Below are 22927 nucleotides of genomic sequence, written 5' to 3'. Positions count from 1 at the left end.
TTACCTGTATTGAGTCAAAGTAAGGACCAGGTCTACACACACATTACCAGTATTGAGTCAAAGTAAGGACCGGATCTACACACACATTACCGGTATTGAGTCAAAGTAAGGACCAGGTCTACACACACATTACCGGTATTGAGTCAAAGTAAGGACCGGATCTACACACACATTACCGGTATTGAGTCAAAGTAAGGACCAGGTCTACACACACATTACCAGTATTGAGTCAAAGTAAGGACCAGATCTACACACACATTACCGGTATTGAGTCAAAGTAAGGACCAGGTCTACACACACATTACTGGTATTGAGTCAAAGTAAGGACCAGGTCTACACACACATTACTGGTATTGAGTCAAAGTAAGGACCAGATCTACACACACATTACCGGTTTTGAGTCAAAGTAAGGACCAGATCTACACACACATTACCAGTTTTTAGGCAAGGTGGGGATCAGATCAGCACCCTTACTAATATTAAATTTTAAACCTCAATCAAGTAATTTGACAGTAAACTGCTTTAGAATTTTCATTTGAAGAGCAGGTCAGTTTATAAAAAATGTAATTTGAATACAGAAGGAACCTCAAGATCCAAACAGAAAATGGTCCAGAATAAATTTAATAAATGTTATATTTATTATAAATATTTTCCACAAAACCTTTAAACACAAAAAACAGTAAACACAAAATCCATGAAACTCTCTTGCATGTCTAAAAGCAGTTCTCATTGGGTATAACAAGCTTCCACATAACTCCACATAATTCCATGTCTGTATACACATTTAGTTAAGTGCAATAGCAAACAATATTAAACGGTTAGTTCACCCCAAAATGAAGATTCTGTTATTAATTCCTCTCCTTCATATTGTTTCAATCCCTTGCTGTCTATGGAGGATGAGGAGTTCTTGCACTTCATCTAAGTTATCTTCCTTTGAGTCTGAAGATGAATGAAGTTCTCAGGGGATTAGAGTGAGATGAGGGCAAGTAATTTATAATATAATGTACATTTTTGGGTAAACTCTTAAAACCCACCAGTATGTTCTATTTCTGTTTCTGTCGTATTTTAACTATTTGAAAAAAAAAACATTAAAAATATTTAAAAATACATTTATAAAGAACTGAACCCCACAAATGCACAGAGACCTTTATCATATAACCAAGCCACCAAAACTCCAAATAGACATCATTTGTTAAGCATTAACTCTACATTAATAGTAAGCAGTTTATAAACACAGCTAGATGCTCTATTGTTGACTTATAAGCATGTGTTATGTGCTCAATTTTTGTGTTTTCATACTTTGTTTATAATTAATTTTTCATTACTAAATGAAGTATTGCATTATTTACAAACTGTCTAAGAATAATTGGTGTTTTTTAAGATCATTAAGAATGAGTAAATAAATGATTAAAAAACTATATAAATGAACATTTATACATTTAATATTCAGGCATATAATCAGGGCTAAAAAAAAAAGAAAAAAAAAAGAAAATCCAATCGGTTCACTCTAAGCAAAATTGATATTTTTTCGGTTCTGTTCTTGCGTTGCTTAATAGACAAAATATTCCGAAAACAGTTTTCTAGAAAAAAAAAAAAAACTTTATTTAATTACAAAGTATTGCAGGGCTCTAGAGTGCTCTGTTTTTTTTAATGGTGCAACTAAAAAATCTATACGAGGGGTAAGATTAAATGAATTTTCAATAAGTATCATTAAAGACATATTTATAATATGAATTTGCTTTTGGTTATTGATTGACACGCTGTTTAAAGGTGCTACACACAGCCCCACTCCTTGGTATCGAGCGCAGGCCAGGCGCTACATTTAGATGTTGTATAATATGAAATAGCAATTAAATTATGAAAATTGTTATGAAATAGTTTTTCAGTTATGTAGCCTAATAAAAATATTTAGTACACTGCACAGTGCAATTATTATTTAAATTTATTATATCCATTATTATTAATATTAGTAAAATTGACAAAACACAGAACTCTTTTGAACGTTTGCTTTCATTTTGACATGCTAAAGCGCACTTTTACAGTTTTGTAAAGAAACATCCCATTATGCAGCAGCAGTCAAGTTAGGACACTTAAAAATGCCTTTTGCATTTAAAGATGAACGGCCTGCGAAGTCAAGTTTACATGGTTATAAATTAAATAGATATAGCCTAGTGTGTAAGTGTATTTGCTGCAGATCCACCTCTCACATGTGCTGCAGGTAGGGTAAATGATAATCTTTTTTAAAAATTTACTTTAGGCTATACTGCTATTTGCTCATGCAAAATTAAACACCAGAAAATATATCGTAGGCCTATATTAAGAGCTAAATTACAGTTAGCATCATAATTAGTTCAATTATGTGCTGTAGGCTATTGATTGACCAACACCCCCTGTATACAGTTTACCCACTGCAGGTCTACAGTTCTGATGTGTATTTTGAATTACTTGTTTTAAATGACAGTAAGACATGCTATATTAAGTTTTTATTGTAAAATATACATTATAATCCAGTACAAAGTAAAATAATATTTATTAATGGCCTATTGGCAGCGTATAGCCGTTAAGCTTATAGTCTAAGCATGTCATTTTATTATAATTAACATAAATTACAAACTAGCCACCTTATGATTTTATTTCGTTTCTGTATATTTTTATCAAACGAAAAATGCAATGAGTTATACTTTGGTTTTAATTTTATTAGAAATTTAATAGCCGTTTAGGCAACACTACTTCTACATGTCATTGGCTCTGATTGCGTTTTTTACAGATAACCTATTTACAAAGATTTTTATTAAACAAGTGCCCTACCACAAGATATTTTTGTAGGTGTAAAAATCTAAAAATATCATTATCATATTCTTGCCTTATTCATCTTTAATATAAATATAAAATTTAACACATTCATTGATTAAACTAGGGATGCTAACGATTACTCGATTGATTTATTGTCGGTAACCCTTTAAAACCAATAGACCTTATCGATGACCGATTAAGCATGGGCATTTAATAAGTTATGCTTTGCTCTTTGAGATGCGTCCACGATTTCACACATTACATAATCAAGTGTGCGCAGTTTAGGCTAGGTTACCCTTTTTTAGACAGTCGTGCACTCTCTTGACTTTGCATATTGGTTATGCACATATTGGTCATACCTATTATGCTCAGATCTCGTTTATCCGCTGGTGCTGCCATTAATCCGCTGGTCAAGTAATCAAAAAGTAGGCTACATGACGTTTAATTATGGGCAGGATATTAAGACCAAACATTGGTTGTGCAAACTTTATTATGTTCTCTAAAATTTTAAAGTGTTTTAGGCTACATTATCTTTTTATAGACTGGCATAGGCCTAAATACGCATCACGGCCAGACATTTATAGTTTATATAAAAACGAGCGTCACCGTCGCATTTGTTCACATGCTTTAAATTAATGCTTTTTGTCTCCCAAATTCATATAATAAAGAGAATGATAAAATAACATTATTAACTGTTTAACTGTAACCATTTCTGTTCAGAACGATTAAAGTTGATCTTTTTTTTCGGTTTTCGTTTCTGTTCCTGAAAAATGTCATTTGATTCTGTTTTTCGTTTCCATTCCTTGAACCGGTTTGGAGCCCTGCATATAATACGTTTTTCTGCATGTTAAATAATGCTTTATTAACTCAACTTCATGCAGTTTTGAGATCTAATCTAAAGTGAGGAATATTGATGCTTTATAAATCCCTTATAAATGACAATTAAAGGCTCAGAATCATTCATTTATTCATTTATTTTCATTTTGGTTTTCTCTCTTTATTAATCCGGGGTCGCAACAGCGGATTGAACCACCAATTTATCCAGCACGTTTTTATGCAGCGGATGCCCTTCCAGCTGCAACCCATCCCTGGGACACATCCATACACATACACACTCATTCACGCTCATTTACTACGGACCATTTTAGGCTACCCAATTCACCTGTACCGCATGTAGGAGCACCTGGAGGAAACCCACACCAACACAGGGAGAACATGCAAACTTTACACAGAAATGCCAACCGACCCAGCCAGGGCTCGAACCAGCGACCTTTTTGCTGTGAGGTGACAGCACTACCTACTGTGCCACTGCGTTGCCAGGCTCAGTATCAAATAAACAATAAGTATTTGCAATTGTACCTAAACAAATACAATTACTGTAAATTTTAAACATTGCTGAATAACAGGAGTGTCGAAATACAACATCATTTGATAAAATAATATAATAATTTAACAATACATTACGTGTAAAGCAATTTTATATTTAGACAAGATTGTAATGATTTACTTTTCATTTGATACAGTTTCATTTGAGCATCTTGTAATAAGTAGAAATGAATAGTCATTTTTTTCCTGTATATAATGTAACTGAGCCTTATATTGTCATTTATAATGGATTTATAAAGCATGAATAGCCCTCGCTTTAGATTAGATCACAAAACTGCATGAAGTTGAGTTCATAAAGCCTTTATTAACATACTAAACAACTTATTATATGCCTGAATAATAAGAATTATCAATGTTATTTTGAATATATATTTGTAATTTATATTTATAAATATAATTTATAAACTGCTTACTAATGTCTATTAATGTAGCGTTAATGCTTAACAAACGTTCAACTAACTATTTGCGAATGTTTCATAAATAATTCATTGTGTGCAGTTATTATAGTGTTACCCAACATTTATATATCTTATTAATCAGGCATATAGTAATGGTTACTCTGTCTAATAATAAATGCTTTATGAACTCAACTTCATGCAGTTTTGTGAGCTAATGTAAAGTGAGGACTATTGATGCTTTATAAATCCCTTATAAATGACAATTAAAATCTCAGCTATATTCTAAACAGAAAAAAGAAATAAATTAAAAGGGAGAGTGATTTATAGCTTTATATATATATATATATATATATATATATATATATATATATATATATATATATATATATATATATATATATATATATATATATATATATATATATGTATGTATGTATGTATGTATGTATGTATGTATGGTGAAGCAGTGGCGCGGTAGGTAGTGCTGTCGCCTCACAGCAAGAAGGTCGCTGGGTCACTGGTTTGAACCTCGGCTCAGTTGGCATTTCTGTGAGAAGTTTGCATGTTCTCCCTGCATTCGTGTGGGTTTCTTCCGGGTGCAAAGGCACAGTCCAAAGACATGCTACAGGTGAATTGGGAAGGCTAAATTGTCCCTAGTGTATGAGTGTGACAGGCCCATATGACAGGCTGGCCGGAAGGTGTAAAAAAAGTCGTTATCATATGGACAAGTCTAAAACTGAAGGACTTGTTCCAAAAAGAGCCGACCCCGCAATCATACGGGACTAAGGCCAAAGAAGATATATATATATATATATATATTTTTTTTTCATTAATTTCAAGATACACAAATGAAACTATCTAATGAAAAATAAATCTTTGCAATCTTTGAAATCTAAAATTACTGTACAGTGCAAACATCACAGAAACACTGAAATGAATATTGCCATATTGTGAATTATGTTGTTTTGAAATGATGTTGTATTTTTATTTTGCAATGTTTAAACTTTACAGAATTTTTTTAATAAGATTGCAAAGATTTATTGTTCATTAGATACTGAGCCTTTAATTGTCATTTATAAGGGATTTATCAACTATAAACAGTCCTTAATAGATTAGGTCACAAAACTGCATGAAGTTGTGTTATTATAGCATTTACTAACACACATGGTTACAATTTCTATATGCCTGAATAAAACATGCTAATTTAATTATTAATGTTCATTTGAATAGTTTATTAATCATTTAATAACTCATTCTGAATTATCTTTAAAAAACCACCAACTACTCTTATATACAAATAGTTTGTAAATAATGCAATACATAATGTAGTAATGAAAAATGAATGAGTAACAAAGCATGAAAATACAATTAAGTCAAGTCAAGAATACAGCGTTTGAAGCTGTATTTATAAACTGCTTCCTAAAGTCTATTAATGTAGAGTTAGTGCTAAACTAATGATGTATAGTGTGTAGTTACTATGAAAGTGTTATTCAGATTTTTTTTTTCTAAAGAGCCGAGATTCAGTTTTTAATATAAAAATCCAAAGCTGACCAATCTCTGGATTTTAGAGCCAATGGTTCAGCTTTCACCACAGCATGTACTTCCTGTTTGCTCCAGGATCTTCTCTTTATGGGACCTATGGGTGGTTAAAATATAAAAAAGTGGTTTTAGTTGCATAAATGTTCAGTCATTTTTACAACATGTGCTGTTATGTTAGTTTAATATTGTGATAGAAAATGCTAGAAAAATATGTCTTGCCTATTATTAAAAATACTTAAGATGGAGATGGATTAAAAAATACTTCCTATTAACTCCAAAACTGGTTAATGTGGTTACACTTTATTCCATAGTCCAATTTAGACATTCTTCTAACTATGCGTAACTCTGCAACTACGTTAATTATCTCACCGTAAAGTATTATGTGTTAGAGTATTTGCATACTGTTAGAATGTTCAATAAGACTAACGCTCATCTGATTATCAGTAGAGTATTAGCAGACTGTTAGCTCAAGTTTAGCTCAAAACACTACACTGTAACACATATCTGTTAACTACCAGTTCCTGTATTTTGTGATTTACAAGTGTTTTTTTTTTGTTTTTGTTTTTTGTGGTGGTGAATTGCATTATGGGATGTTGATCTCTGCTCTGTGCACTTTTGATGTTGAAAATTCAACTCTACAGTTTAACAAAGTGACTTTTACTGACATTTTAGTAGTTTGAAATAATGTAATGTATAAGAAATAATATATAGAGATAAATAAGTCTTTAGAATAACAGAAAATGTACCGGCAGTTTATTACAAGGTTTCTGTAGCATGATATACAACAACAACCCAAACAAAAAGTCACTTTTTTTTTACTTTTTAAGATTAAAAGTTGTTGGAAGAAAGATCAAGATCCCATAATGCAATTCAAAAGCAGAAACAAACAGATTTCATAAAAACAAATTATGAAAAACTGCTAATTTAATTATTATTACTTATTTTTATTAATTTTAGAGTGTAGAGTATTAGCTGACAGTTAAGGTTACCTCAATAAAACCAACTCTCATTGGTCTCAGTAAATAGTACAGCAGACTGTTAGGTTACGCTCAAAATTAGTACAATATGACTAACTCTTATATTAATTTAGCAGAGCATTAGCAGTGTTGATTCTAACAGACAGTCTAATGACTGTTAGTTGACAAGTAGTTGCAGTTACTTGTAGTTAGTAGTAGTAGTAGTAGTAATAGTAAAGTAAATTATCAAAATAAAGTGTAACCAGATATGCAATTAGTATATTTTTCAAAGTATTTAGCAATATTGTTTAACTAACATGAAATGAGACATCAAGTGCCACTGTACTGAAATCATCATGGAAGTAATGTGCTTCTGTCCTGTTTTACCCTACATGTTATGTAAATGAGCTTGTGCATTTGGACTTGTACAATAACACAAGTCAGTCACAAATTAACTTTAATGATCATACCTCTCTTTTTTGTGAATGCTGGGTCTGCTTCACTATCTTCACACACACTGTACCATGGTGATGATACTTGAGGGGACTCTGAAAGTAAAAATCAAGTCTGAGAGTTGACTTCTCTGCATAAAGCTTACCAAAATATTTGAGAGGGTGCTCGCTGCAGAGCCATTTGAGGAGAGGTGAGCTCCAGAGAGGGGGAGCATGAGCTGTCGCTCCTCCTCCTGTAAGCTGTTTTAATGCGTACACCAACCCCACCCCTAACCCTACCCCCAGTGACATCACTCGTAGAAGAAGTGCAAAAAAGGTGGAGCTCAAGCTTAAGCTCCCCCTCTCTGAAGCTCACCTCTCCTCAAATGGCTCTGCAGCGAGCACCACTTGAAATATTTATTTGATTTTGTGTTGTTTTTTTTAATGGGTAAAAGCGTGTGATGGTAGCTTAAAAATAGTTTTCAAACACAGCACATACATATCATGATAAAAATAAACATTCTGAAAAAGAAAAATTCTGATCAGAAAAATAAATAATATTTTTACCTTTTAGATTGGACTTCACCTTCTCCAAAATCACGATCCACTGTAACTTTCTCTGAATGTAAAAACCCACACAAAAATACATCATTTAAAACAATATGATATATGTTTGCAAATACAAATGTGTATATAACATCCAGAAAATCTGGCACTGTATTACATGTTTGTGTGTAAACCCACGATTTGATCAAGATTCCACCCTTTAAAATCTGCCGAGCGTCTGTTTTCAAGTCCCAGAAAAACTGAGTTGTGGGAACAGAGCAGTTCTCTTCTGCAGTCATACAGTCATAACACACACATACATATGAAGAGTTTGGTTGCAAAATGCGATAAACGGCATTTTTTGACATTTGGATTTTATTATTGGAAATCACTGTTCAGATGTACCTTAATCTATGTGTGAATTGCTGCCATTAATAACATTTAAGAATGCACATTTTAGGCCAAGTACAAAACGTATTTTTTTTTCACAAAACGCAATTTCCGTCAGACCAGTTACTTTACAAAGTGCGATATAACAGTTAGAGAACGTTCAGGATGCGGCGCGAGCTCAGCATCCCCTGGGAAGAGGGTCATCACCGGTGAAGTGCTCAGAGTTTGCTCATTGATTTAGCGATAGAAGATGAAGTCTTCCACTTCACAAAAATTTATAAAAAGGCCACAAAAGTGGACCAGAATAAGATACTTTTGCGTCAACAATACACAAATGCAGCAGGGAACGAGTCTCCGCTGATGTCAAGAGAAGGCCTAGGAGCGCCTTTTTTCCTACTCCCCATCACAAGATACCTGTCTGCAAGGCGACATTTCTAAGTGTCCTTTATAAGTTTATTTTTTAAATAATTTCTTACATGTAGCTGAGTAGCCTATCTGAAGATTTATTTATGCGGTTGCCCCTTATATTTATAATTAATTCTTGTTGTTGTTGATTTATTACAAAGGAACTTAAAGGGCACATGTTGTTATGGAGAAAACGGTTTAGCTTTTTCACAACCAAATAAATAAGCTATTATTATTATTATTACAATGAAATAATTCATTAAATATGACATAGCGAGGCAAGTTTGTGTCACAGACTCAGCTCCGCCCGCTCTAATCATACAGGTTTGGTTTTCTGCAGCGGTGTGGAAGGAGCCGCCCCCCACTCTTTCTGTACCAAGCTAAAGGTCATTTATCTAACTAACTTAATCTTACTTATCAAACAAAACATTGATTCACTAGCTTTTGGTAATGGTATTAATGTAGTATAATATAGCCTAAGGTGGATGTAGCGTTTTGCAAAAAAAAAAATAAAATAAAGTTATGTTATGTTGTGTACATTCTGGCCAAATCTAACTTAGAATCTTATTATTATTAATCAATCTTTGCATATATTATTCCATATATTTATGGTGTATAGTTTTTTTTTTACCAATTTAAGATGTTTGACAATGTGGGTTGGATTAATATGTAGCATTTTGGCATGTTTTTTTTACTTAATTATAGACATAAAATTAAATAAAAAATATCCTGGATTTGAAAATATTGTGTTCCTGGCCTTCACTGAGCTCAAGTTATAGTTTAATGTACAGAAATTGTGAATGAACTTGACTGTTGATGTCCTGAAAAATAATGTCAAAATTACCAACATTTTTTTAAATGGATATATCTCGTTCTGCAATGAAACTCTTTATATACAGTTGAAGTCAGAATTATTAGCCCCCCTGAATTATTAGACAGCTTGTTTATTATTTCCCCAATTTCTGTTTAACGGAGAGAAGATTTTTTTCAACACATTTCTAAACATAATAGTTTTAATAACTATTTCTAATAATCATTTCTAATAATGGACTTATTTAATCTTTGCCATGACGACAGTAAATAATATTAGACTAGATATTCTTTAAGACACTTCTATACAGCTTAAAGTGAAATTTAAAGGCTTAACTAGGGTAATTAGGTTAACTAGGCAGGTTAGGGTAATTAGTCAAGTTATTGTATAACGATGGTTTGTTCTGTAAATTATCGAGAAAAAAATATAGCTTAAAGAGGCTAATAATTTTGTCCCTTAAATGGTGTTTAAAAAAATGTAAACTGTTTTTATTCTAGTCAAAATAAAACAAATAAGACTTTTTCCAGAAGAAAAAAATATTATCAGACATAGACAGCAGTACTCAAGGTTCGCGGTCTCCACTATGTCAGGCCTTACTGTGTGTGTATTGAGGACTAAGTGTGTTTAACAGCTTCTCTAACATGCCTCTGGTCCCCACAATGTCAGTGCATATGTTCACCAATTAGGACACACACTCTGGTTCATTTCTATATTTTGATTAAGTTAAATAATTACAATTAAATACACCACTACTACAACAACAACTACTATTACTACTACAACTAATAATAATAATAATAATAATAATAATTGTTATTATTATTATTATTATAAACACACCTCATCAGAGTTGTGGGTCTCCTACTGGAGCAGAGCAGTTCTCTTCCTCTGTCATATGGTCATCCTTCAATAAAAGCTGAAAAAAATAAAATATATATATATATATATATATATATATATATATATATATATATATATATATATATATATATATATATATATATATATATATATATTAGTTAGACAGTAGTACTCAAGGGTCCCGGTCCCCACTACGTCAGACCTTACTGTGTGTATTCAGGACTAAGTGTGTTTCACAGCTTCTCCAACATGCCTCTGGTCCCCACAATGTTACACTAGTGCATACGTTCATAAATTAGGACACACACTCTGTTTCATTTCTATATTTTGATTAAGTTAAATAATTACAATTAAATGCACTACTACTACAACAACAACTACTACTACTACTAATAAAAATAATAACAACAACATTAAACACACCTCATCAGAGAGTTGTGGGTCACGTACTGGAGCAGAGCAGTTCTCTTCCTCTGTCATAAGGTCATCCTTCAATATAAGCTGAATATAAAAAAAAATTTATATTAGTTAGACAGCAGTACTCAAGGGTTCCGGTCCCCACTATGTCAGACCGTACTGTGTGTGTATTCAGGACTAAGTGTGTTTCACAGCTTCTCTAACATGCCTCTGGTCCCCACAATGTTACACTAGTGCATACATTCAAAAATTAGGACACACACTCTGTTGCATTTCTATATTTTGATTAAGTTAAATAATTACAATTAAATGCACTACTACTACAACAACAACTACTACTACTAATAATAATAACAACAACAATAATAAACACACCTCATCAGAGTTGTGGGTCACGTACTGGAGCAGAGCAGTTCTCTTCCTCTGTCATAAGGTCATCCTTCAATAAAAGCTGAATAAAAAAAATAAAAAAATATATATTAGTTAGACAGCAGTACTCAAGGGTCCCGGTCCCCACTATGTCAGACCTTACTGTGTGTGTATTCAGGACTAAGTGTATTTTACAGCTTCTCTAACATGCCTCTGGTCCCCACAATGTTACACTATTGCATACATTCAAAAATTAGGACACACACTCTGTTTCATTTCTATATTTTGATTAAGTTAAATAATTACAATTAAATGCAGCACTACTACAACAACAACTACTACTACTACAACAACTAGTAATAATAATAACAACAACAACAATATTAATAAACACACCTCATAAGAGAGTTGTGGGTCTCGTACTGGAGCAGAGCTGTTCTCTCCTTCTGTCATATGGTCATACTTCAGCAAACCTGAATATAAAAAATATATATATTACTTAGACAGCAGTACTCAAGGGGTCCGGTCCCCACTATGTCAGACCGTACTGTGTGTGTATTCAGGACTAAGTGTGTTTCACAGCTTCTCTAACATGCCTCTGGTCCCCACAATGTTACACTAGTGCATATGTTCATACATTAGGACACACATTCTGTTTCATTTCTAGATTTTGATTAAGTTAAATAATTACAATTAAATGCACTACTACAACAACAACTACTGCTACTACTACTACTACTACTACTATTACTAATAATAATAACAACAACAACAATAATAAACACACCTCATCAGAGTTGTGAGTCTCGTACTGGAGCAGAGCAGTTCTCTTCCTCTGTCATATGGTCATCCTTCAATAAAAGCTGAATATAAAAAATATATATATTAGTTAGACAGCAGTACTCAAGGGTTCCGGTACCCACTATGTCAGACCGTACTGTGTGTGTATTCAGGACTAAGTGTGTTTCACAGCTTCTCTAACATGCCTCTGGTCCCCACAATGTTACACTAGTGCATGGGTTCACCAATTAGGACACACACTCTGTTTCATTTCTAGATTTTGATTAAGATAAAGAATTACAATTAAATGCACCACTACTACAACAACAACTACTACTACTACTAATAATAATAACAACAACATTAAACACACCTCATCAGAGTTGTGGGTCACGTACTGGAGCAGAGCAGTTCTCTTCCTCTGTCATATGGTCAACTATCAATATAAGCTGAAAAAAAATAAAATATATATTAGTTAGACAGCAGTACTCAAGGGTTCCGGTCCCCACTATGTCAAGCCTTACTGTGTGTGTATTGAGGACTAAGTGTGTTTCACAGCTTCTCTAACATGCCTCTGGTCCCCACAATGTTACACTAGTGCATACGTTCACCAATTAGGACACACACTCTGTTTCATTTCTAGATTTTGATTAAGTTAAATAATTACAATTAAATGCACTACTACTACAACAACAACTACTACTACTACTACTAATAATAATAATAATAATTATTATTATTATTAAATTTAAACCCACCTCATCAGAGGCTTGTGGGTCTCCTACTGGAGCAGAGCAGTTCTCTTCTTCTCGTCATTTGGTCATACTTCAATAAAAGCTGAATATAAAAAACAAAAAATAATAATTAGACAGTAGTACTCAGGGCTCCCGGTCCCCACTATGTCAGACCGTACTGTGTGTGTATTGAGGACTAAGTGTGTTTCACAGCTTCTCTAACATGCCTCTGGTCCCCACAATGTTACACTATTGCATATGTTCATAAATTAGGACACACACTAAGTTAAATAATTACAATTAAATGCATTACTACAGCAACAACATTCACTACTACTACTAATAATAATAATAATAATACTAATAAACATACCTAATCAGAGAGTTGTCGGAGCAGTTCTCTTCTGCAGTCATATGGGCATCCTTCAATGAAAACTATTTAAAAACAGCTTTGTTATATAAGTCATGTCATGACTATAAAGCTTTCATGACAGTCTTATGAACCCCCCTTTAAAGTAAAGCATTACCCAATTAATTAAACTTTTTTTTACCCATTAAGACAAGAAGAAGATATTAAGAGATTGATTTCATTATCTCTTATAAATGATGCAAACTCTTTATTTTTGAACAGATTTACCCTTAATCTATATTAACATTAAAAACTCTTAGCTTTGCTGAATGTATTAAGGATTAATGTATTAAGTGATCAAAATGTCAAACCTTTCTTCAAGGCCAATCACATGCGCCATAGTCAAACGTTATTTCCTCTCCAAAGAAAATATCCCTGATTGCAAAAAGGCACAAATGAGGTTTTCTCTGAACAACGATCTTATTGACAGTGCAGTTAGGGTGCAGATGGTCATCATTCACCAGCCGGCCGAGGGTCTCGTCCTCATGATCGGCATCAATGCTGCAAAACTAAGAGAAAAGAGCAAGCAACATTTTAATTATGCCCTCTCATAGCAATAAAAAGCTAAACTATGGCATGAATACAAACAGAATGAATATGATATATACATGTACATTTGAATGGGGAAAACACTTAACCACCTGTTCTTGTTTTACCATATAAAGTCAAACATAAAGACAGTATTTTTATTAATATCTCATCTATGCTTTGCTTCCACAAGCTCTATCATTTGTACTCAACCACAAAACTTCCTTTAATAAATGTGGACAACGCAAACTCTGACCTAAAAGATTTAATGTGTAGGGTTCAAAAACTACAAAAACCTCACATTAGCATCCTCTCTGTGTGTGAATTATAAATACAGTAAACCTTTTGAAGTGGATCAGAACCTTTCCTCAATGTTGTTCTAATACTATTGAACACCTGTTCTTCTTTCTTAGGACAGTTTTAAAGAACTTTTTTCAACTTCAATTGTTTACAGGTCACACTTTACAATCAGGTTTTATTAGTTAATGTACTTACTAACATGACCTAGTAATGAACAATGCATGTACAGCATTTATTAATCATAGTTTAACATTTACTAATGCATTATTCAAATCTAAATTCATGCTTGTACCAGTAATAATGCATTGCAATAATTAATGCATTGTGCGTGTTTAACTAGTAATGAACAACTTTATTTTCATTAACTAAAGTTAAACAACATGAACAAATACTGTAATAAAGTATTATTTATTGTTCATGTTAGCAAATGCATTAACCATCATTAACTAATTTAACCTTATTGTAAAAGGCTACCAGTTGACAGCAAATAAATAAATAAAACACACACAGTGAACATTTATGTACTTTTATATATGTTTTACACTAAGTTGGAGTTTATTATAATTATTTATCTAAAATAAAACGTTTCTGCACGTCATAGAACAATAAATTAAGTACATTTCTAGGACCAGATGGCCCCACATTTTAATTATAACCTCTATATCACTACATTAACGTATAAATAGTATATAATAGTGTTATTTCAGGATTAACGTTAAATGTTTAAAGCAATTAACCATTTAAAAAGTACGATACAAGAACTATGAAAACATACCTTAGTAACCTTCTATATATTCGGTTTCCAGTGAATGGGTCTTGTCGGTGGAGCTGGTGATGTGTTTCTCCGCATCTTTTAATGGTTTTATCCTCCGTCGATCCATTTAGCCGCACGGTGATTGGTGACTGTCTGACCGCGGCTCATGCACTCCACCCCGGCCTCTGACTCACGTAGCACCGGGCAGTTAGCACGTTAGCACATTAGCGCGAGTAACTTTTACTCGTGTAAACAAGTTAAATTACATACCGAACTGTAGTTTGTGTCTTATCAGTGTTATATTAATACGTAATTTGAAACAACATCGATTAAAACACCCAGGACATTCGTTAAAACATTTAATTAACTATACCTGATAACTGTCAAAATATGCAACATAAGTATTTGTCATAAAACCGATTTCATTACATTATGATGGTGAAAAACATTATAACTTACCCGAAAATTCGATTAATTTGATGATAGATCTTAATTAAGTTGATTAAAGTCAGATTCATTTATGAGATCTGCGCATGTGCAGTAGCCAGAGTGTGTAAGTGTGTGTCAGGGTGCAGTACCGCCATCCGACTACAGGACCGCTATAGAGCAGTGCGCCGACACACACTTACACACTCAATTCAGGTAAATGGTCAAGGTGGGGATCAGTGAAAAAAACTGCACTAGGCATATCAGCAACGCCCCCTGAGTCTTTTAAAGGCAAAACATGGTGGGGACCGGGCGATCGGTCCCCACTATGTTTTTGGTCCCCACTTTGTGAGTGTGCTATCATGCTGAGGTCCCCACCATGTAATAAAAACAAACACACACACACACACACACACACACACACACACACACACACACACAACAGGTTGTCCTTTAGTCAGTACACAAACATCAGCTTATAACACACACACACACACACACAGACAGATAGAGACACACACACACTCACACACACACACACACACACACACATGCACACACACAATTGCACACACACGCGCACACACACGCACACACACACACACACAAACGCGCACACACACACACACACAGGTTGTCCTTTAGTCATTACACAAACATCAGCTTATAACACACACACACACACACACATACACAGACAGACAGACAGAAAGAGACACACACACACACACACACACACACAAGACATGTGGAGTGTGTGCTGAATGCTGGATTGTGATTGGCTGATCTCAGTGCATTAATAACTGCAGTAAAACAACATGAGTGTGTGTGGAGCTGTCAAATCAGCTTCTGAATGACACACAGAGCTTTTAGATCAGATGTGGAAACAGAAAACAGAATGGAAACACAGAAACAGACAGATATAAAGACTGAAGGATTCATTCAATGATCAATTGACAAAAGCGCAGCACAATAATAAAGCAGAATTCAGTGTTAAATGACTTGAAATATGATGGAGATCTTCATCTTCTGTCAAATGCCTCTTCATCATCTCCAAACATTGCTAAGTTGGAGAGCAGTGAATCCAGACCAATCTGCAGTCCTCCTCGCCCTTTGAAAGCTTTGTGGGTTTGTGTTCTGTTTATTGTTCATAATACTTCAGTTATAAAGGATTAGTTTAGGAGTTTTTTGTCATTTGCTTTATTTGAGTTTGTTCAACATGTGATTGTCACTGGACTATATCAGAACCAGCATCACTGTCTGCTGATCACTTTTATTGCCTGATATTTTGTGTTCATGTTAGTTTATAAGCAGAAAAGAGCCAGATTACAAGATATGTGAGATATTTGCCAGAAACATCTTTGTTATGTCCACATTGTGAATGTAAATTGATATTGTTTATTTTCTTCCTGTTTATAGTTTTACTCCGCCCTTATTAAAGTGTGATAAAGGACATTCTGTGTCTGTGAAGTTAATGAGGGAGAGTTTAACTTGCTGTTAAAGTATACACAGGACGCATTTGGAGAACAGTACACACACATCTCTGAGCTGATACTGTACAGTTCTTCAGCAGAAATGTAGAGAACAAGTTTCACTGCTCAACTACAATGCTGAAACTGTACAGTGTTAATATGAGATATAATATCACGCTTAATGTGAGAACTGCCCCAGTGCACTGACATATTTAACAGGTTTGATTAATATCTGGACACTAGAAGAGCAGTGAAGTATCAAAGTATCTGTACTCACAATAAAAAAGGCAGTGCTGCTCCACATACTTGAGTTTGTCCAGTGTGTAGTTTGGATCCTCCAGTTGTTCAGAGAGCAGCTTGACTCCTGAATCTCCTGGATGATTGTAGCTCAGATCCAGCTCTCTCAGGTGTGAGGGGTTTGAAGTCAGAGCTGAAGACAGAAAACCACAGCCTTTCTCTGTCACCATACAGCCAGACAATCTACAAACACAGCAATAGTCCACATCACACAGTTGGACAATCACACATCTCTTTGAGTTGTGAAGATGCTGACTGCTGTTTCTGCTCATGTCAACAGCAGTGATGAACACACACATCCTGATCAGCTCTCCTTATTGATCGAGCCATCGCATCAGCAAACACACACACACACTCACACACTCAACAAGGACTCAACATCATCTGTAGAAGTGTACAGAGCATGACACGTTACACGTGTTATTATATATTTTTAGTTATTTTACTGTAGTTGAATCTGGTAAAGTTTTAAAACAGTGAACTGAGACTGCAACTATTAGTGAAATCTATATTAAAGCTCTTCAAATATGATTTAGATTTACAGTAATTGTTTTTCATGTTTAAATCTGATTTATTCCTGTGTTTAAAGCGTTTGTCATTCCTCTACTTCAGTGTCTCAGACTCATTCAGAAATGATTATTAAATGCTGGATTAATGCACAAGAGAGTTTGGCGAACACGTTTTACACCGTTTCAAATATATATTATATGTGCGGCTGTATAAGTCACATACAGCGCTCAGCATAATGGAGGACAGCCCATTCTGAAAACCAAGACTTTCCTCCATTTCTCAGTCAATATAGGCAGTGTATTCTGCTGCATTTAAACAGAACACATTTATTAAACAGATTTATTTATGAACATCATATTTTAGTCAGCAAACATTCAGAAATTGACAGATAATACAGTTAAATTCAGGCTAAATAGTGGACATAATTATATATATATATTGCAAAAAAAAAAACTACAAAATTTCAGCTAAATGTTTTATTGTTTTGCTTCTCCTAATTTTCCTCTTTTTATTTAATATTTTTTTACAACATAAATTTGGCTGTATTAGTTGTTGGACGTTATCATCAGTTATTTTGTTAGATGATCTCCAGATTTGGCTAATCTATTGTATATGCACAAATATAATACTGTAGAGCTTCCTATTAAACTATGAATGTAAAAGAGAGATTAGTGAGGGCTGTACTTATATATGCTGAGCACTGTATATTGTTCACCCAGAGTGTTTACATGGTCACACAGCAGTAACACAACAAGCATTTAGTTTGGGCTAGCTTCTGCAGATGGACATTGCTGTACACTGCCCTTGATGGGTGAGTGGGGGAGTGTCTGTTGTCTCTCAGGTGTGAATTATTCATGAGCATTGTCACTCACACACACAGCTGAGATCACCCAAAACAAACTTATGGCAATGAGTGTGTTTTTTTTTTAACCTAATTTTAGCTATTTTTTTCTCCACAGCTTACTAACCACACATAATATTTATTTCTAAAAAAAAACACAAGCATGTACATCAATATTTCTCACATATTATTGTAGCTCAGTTTGTGCTGAATACAAATAAAACACATGTTGGCCAGTTCTGTGTAATAAGTAGCTGAAATAAGCACAGATGTCAGGGCATGTCAAAACATCTCAGGGGCCAAAATCACCTCAGACCCCTGAGGGTTAACTACAGGTATAGTATGAGCAGTGTGAAACACAATTACTGATAAACCATAATTCCTGTTATCTAAGGTTTAGTATCACCCAGGGTTAACATGTTCAAGCATGAAGAGCTCTAATATGAAACTGTCTGACTGTAGTTATTGTAGAGTGGAGAATCATTTACCTCAGTGTCTCCAGTTTACAGTTCACACTCTTCAGTCCATCAGAGAGCTTCTTCACTCCTGAATCCTTCAGGTCATTGATACTCAGGTCCAGCTCTCTCAGCACACAGTTTGAGGATTGTAGAGCTGAAGACAAACTCTCAAAGGACTGAACAGTGAGATTACACATGGCCAATCTGAGAAAGAAGAACACAGATTACATTAACAGTGTGATTTAGTCAATCATCTGATGTAAAATCAAAATTAATCAATCAATCAATCAATCAATCAATCAATCAATCAATCAGGTGTTTAAACTCAGACCTCAGTGTCTCCAGTTTACAGTGTTGACTCTTCAGTCCATCAGAGAGCTTCTTCACTCCTGAATCCTGCAGGTCATTGATACTCAGGTCCAGCTCTCCCAGCACACAGTTTGAGGATTGTAGAGCTGAAGACAAACTCTCACAGCACTGAACAGTGAGATTACACATGGCCAGTCTGAGAAATAAGAACACACACTGTTAATGTGATCTGTCTGATGTAACAAAACAAAAAATCAATCAATCAATCAATCAATCAATCAGATGCTTAAACTCAGACCTCAGTGTCTCCAGTTTACAGTTCACAGTCTTCAGTCCATCAGAGAGAAGCTTCACACCTGAATCCTGCAGGTCATTGTTACTCAGGTCCAGCTCTCTCAGCACACAGTTTGAGGATTGTAGAACTGAAGACAAACACTTACAGGACCGAACAGTAAGATAACAGCCCTGTAGCCTGTGTAGAGGACAAACATAATATGTGTTAATCTGGTGTGTTTAATTGTCTGCAGCACATCTGACTGTAGTGACTGCTTTAACTTCACTAGTTAGTGAGCACATCTGGTGATTTTAGCTTTAAATAGTGTTAATGTCTATAAAACATATAAATGGCTTCCTTCAGATGTTCCAATAGCCCAACTCTTTATTAAACACCTAACACTGAAGACAGGATTTTGTTTTAATTATTTTATTCATTATTATTTGACAAACAAACTAGGGCTGGGCGATTTGGCAAAAAAATAAAAAAATAAATCTAGGTTTTTTTATGAAGTTTGACAGATTCACGATTTCGATTTCAAAAATTTTTTTATTGTGTAACTAGTCATTACAACAACATGACTGAAGTAACAATCTCTTAAAAAGTAACTTAAGCCATCTGGTTAAGGAACATTGTATTTTTAATGGCCATGCCATACATAAATTGGTCAACAAGGTGTAAATAAATGTAAAACAAATTCACGAGTTAAATATCGTTGCTGAAGATTTGAATAAGAAATATTTGAGTAAATATTGCAGTTGCAGGAATACAGAAGGATTTTTTTGCAAGTTTTGATGAGCCTGGGAAAGATTGGCTGTCAGCTCGGTTTTGACTTTGTCTTCTTATTGATTGACCGGTTGTAAAGCTGCTGCTTTTTTCTTTAAAAAAATACAGTGAAAGTGAAGGACTGAACATGGAAACTGTAAAGCCTAATTTAACCCAATGTGTGAAGTTGTGGAAGTATAGCAGGAGCGAATACAAGTACCAGATGTGAGTCTAATATAAACTAATATTTAATCTACCTAAATTTTTCCCCCTTTTAAATACCGATCATTTGATGCGCTTTGCTCCACTCTCTGTATTACGCCAATTATGCGGATTCAACTAGGTCCACTAAATGATGTCATGTGGGCGGGTAATTTAATTTTCACTGCTACAGCTGTCAGTTGCTCACCTCTGCTCGTGTTCAAACCAAAAGATCAGCGTGGTTCGAACCAAGATTGGCGTGGCTTTTAACATGGCACGTTTTTACGACCTTATACATGTTGAGAGATAGAGTTTATCGACTTGATAAGGGAATATGTCTTGACAATCCACACAGATGTGACTCAAACTAATGCAACAAGTAAAATCCTACATGACTTCACGTTTTAACAGACAGTCAAGCAGGTCGCACACCAGAAGCGCCGCGACACGGCGTGCACATGACAGTTTAATCAGACATAGTTTTATCACACCCCGCACATTCGCATGATATTTAACATGAAACTAATCAGATGGCGCTCTGTGGCGTGGCTGAAATATGACTGAATTGTAGCCGGGTGGCGCCAGTGTGTGTATAGAAATCTGTTTAGAATTCTAAAATCCATGGTGCTGTGTGGCACTTCGCTGTGCGGCGCTTCTGGTGTGCGACCTGCTTCATACAGAGAGTGAACCAAAGCGCATTGGTGCCCTTATAATGTATCAAATATATTTTTTTATAAAATCGCGATTTCTAGATTTAATATAAAATTAAATCGTCATCAAAACGTAAATTCAAACTAAACGACAAAAGTCTAAAAAAATCACTCAGTTAGACTAGTCAAACTAGTCTAGACTCAACAAACTAGTAAATATAATGTTCAGTAGCATCTTTAAAAGCTGCATCTCAAAGCACTTTTCAGAATAAAGTGAAACAGATGCATATGTGACAGAAATATAGAAGATAAATAAATATATTCATTGTTGTTTGCTGTTTATGTGTTTTTGTTTCTAAAGATTCCTCCATGTCAGTGATCAGGACTGTCTGCCCTGTAATCTTGCCTGCAGCTCCTCAGCCTTATCCAGCCATGTCCACCATTTCAGTTGTCTCTAGTACAGCAGTTTCAATCTTCTCTAGTACATCAGACACAGTCTCTAGCACTAACGGTATGTTGTAGCGAGGACATAAACAAGGATGTAAACAACAGGAAATGCTGTTTGGCACCGCTAAGAATTCAGCTAAAAATTCAGTGCAATAAATGCAGTGTCTCTCTATGCGGACGCTTTCCCTGCATTCTACATCTCAGATAACTAACACTCTAAAGATATGACAATGTTTCATATGACTCACACATGCTTATTCTGAATATATGTGAAAGACACTTGTCAGATGATATTTTAGAGAGCAGGCGTGAGCTTCAGCTGTGTCATTTTCTGTCTGATTCAGGCTCACACTGATACGGCTAACAGCTACTCTGACTGATAGGATTTACACAGCATAAAAGTGTGTGCTTGTAGAGCCGTGACACTTTTCCTGGTGACGTGAAGCCGATCTGCAAATCACAGCACAATACATTAGCTGACCAATCAGAGCCTCTTGAGGACAACCCTTTCAGAGGAACGAGGACATATGACATTTGTCTTCATGTTAGCTGAGTAGCTGTATATAATCAAAGTCAGATATATGAAAAATAAGCTGATTTTCTACAAGTGAAGCATGAGCACACATCACATTGCATTCTATCAACACAACCAAGCTTTAAAAACACACTCTAGACCACCCCAACACCCCACCACAACACATGAGTAAAAGCTGAAGAAAATAAGCGTTTCAGTGACCTCTGAAAACACTCAAGAGTTGGAGAAGTTCTTAAGGAGAGTGGAAGATCGGCCCAGAGTCTTGCAGCTGCTACTGAAAAAGCTCGATCACCTCTACATATCAAGCGTGATCGTGGAACTTGCAAATAGAGTCGACCCTTAGTGTGAAGAGATCTCACAGGTTGGTGTATATTAATTAGCTCAGAAATATACTCAGGGGCCATGGAGGGATTTACAAACATACAGCAGTACTTTGTACTGAATTCTAAACTGGATTTACAGCCAGTGCAGAGAAACCAGTACAGGTGTAATGTGCCTTTTCTGTGCCTGTTAAAAGCCTTAAAAGTTCTCCAATCTCTCATATCAGCCAAACAATTTAACAAAGCCTGAAGGGAGGACTGATTTGAGAGTCATCAGTATATTGATGGTAATTTATGCCATGCTTTTCAAAAAATTCCCAACGGAAATAAGGAAAGGGAAAACAAAACTGGACCCAATATCGAGCCCTGCAGAACCCCACACATTAATTGAATGACAGAAGAACAAGAGTTGCCCAAACTGACTGATGTAGTTCTATACTTCAGATATGAAGAGAACCAGTCCAAGGCTAGACCCTGGATATCAGTGTGTTTTCTAAGCTGATCAATGAGGATGTCATGATCCACTGTATTAAAAGCAGCAGTGAGATCCAATAATAGAAGAAGAACAGGGCTACCTGAACCAAGCTCCAACAAGACATCATTTGAAACCCACAA

At 34.8% G+C, this 22927-nt stretch overlaps 2 protein-coding genes and 1 long non-coding RNA gene across 4 annotated transcripts in view; 1 reads left to right on the top strand and 2 right to left on the bottom strand.

Moving 5' to 3' along the window:
• The window catches only part of LOC148682295 (uncharacterized), a 560329-nt gene that overhangs the window by 509468 nt on the left and 27934 nt on the right, over window positions 1-22927 (top strand). The gene's annotated exons all lie outside the window — the stretch shown is intronic.
• LOC137489658 (uncharacterized) overlaps window positions 1-22927 on the bottom strand; it is a 39522-nt gene that overhangs the window by 2695 nt on the left and 13900 nt on the right. The window contains 4 exon segments of the mRNA XM_088650121.1: window positions 17012-17185; window positions 18842-19015; window positions 19143-19316; window positions 19419-19592. Coding sequence (XP_088506247.1) covers window positions 17012-17185; window positions 18842-19015; window positions 19143-19316; window positions 19419-19592 — 696 coding nt within the window.
• LOC147845139 (uncharacterized) lies at window positions 616-15380 on the bottom strand. Of its 2 annotated transcripts, XM_087250655.1 has the most exons (17): window positions 15267-15380; window positions 14829-14992; window positions 13537-13734; window positions 13190-13251; window positions 12841-12919; window positions 12456-12531; window positions 12090-12165; window positions 11699-11775; window positions 11309-11384; window positions 10940-11017; window positions 10496-10571; window positions 8248-8338; window positions 8071-8122; window positions 7543-7620; window positions 6129-6213; window positions 1035-1069; window positions 616-939 (listed from the first exon to the last, which is right to left on the bottom strand). In XM_087250655.1, the coding sequence occupies exons 11-16, from the start codon at window positions 10498-10500 to the stop codon at window positions 1066-1068; spliced, it is 315 nt and encodes a 104-aa protein (XP_087106781.1). In that variant the 5' UTR covers window positions 10501-10571; window positions 10940-11017; window positions 11309-11384; window positions 11699-11775; window positions 12090-12165; window positions 12456-12531; window positions 12841-12919; window positions 13190-13251; window positions 13537-13734; window positions 14829-14992; window positions 15267-15380; the 3' UTR covers window positions 616-939; window positions 1035-1065. The 2 variants fall into 2 exon arrangements, 1 of the variants encoding a protein (XP_087106781.1); XR_015942698.1 differs by lacking the exons at window positions 616-939; window positions 1035-1069; window positions 8248-8338; window positions 14829-14992; window positions 15267-15380 and having other exon boundaries at window positions 4997-6213; window positions 13537-14820.

This window comes from Danio rerio, chromosome 4, assembly GCF_052040795.2.
Source record: "Danio rerio strain M-AB ecotype USA chromosome 4, GRCz13ab, whole genome shotgun sequence".
Lineage (NCBI taxonomy): Eukaryota > Metazoa > Chordata > Actinopteri > Cypriniformes > Danionidae > Danio > Danio rerio.
The sequence above is the reverse complement of the archived record's forward strand: the minus strand, read 5'-3'. Positions and strand labels throughout refer to the sequence as shown.

Bases quoted from the DNA above. Each gene is read 5' to 3' on its own strand.
- LOC147845139 (XM_087250655.1), bottom strand. The intron at 8,123-8,247 runs GTGGGTTTACAC...TTTTACATTCAG, and splicing joins GGTGGAATCTTGATCAAATC to AGAAAGTTACAGTGGATCGT. The intron at 7,621-8,070 runs GTAAAAATATTA...TTTTACTTTCAG, and splicing joins GGTGAAGTCCAATCTAAAAG to AGTCCCCTCAAGTATCATCA.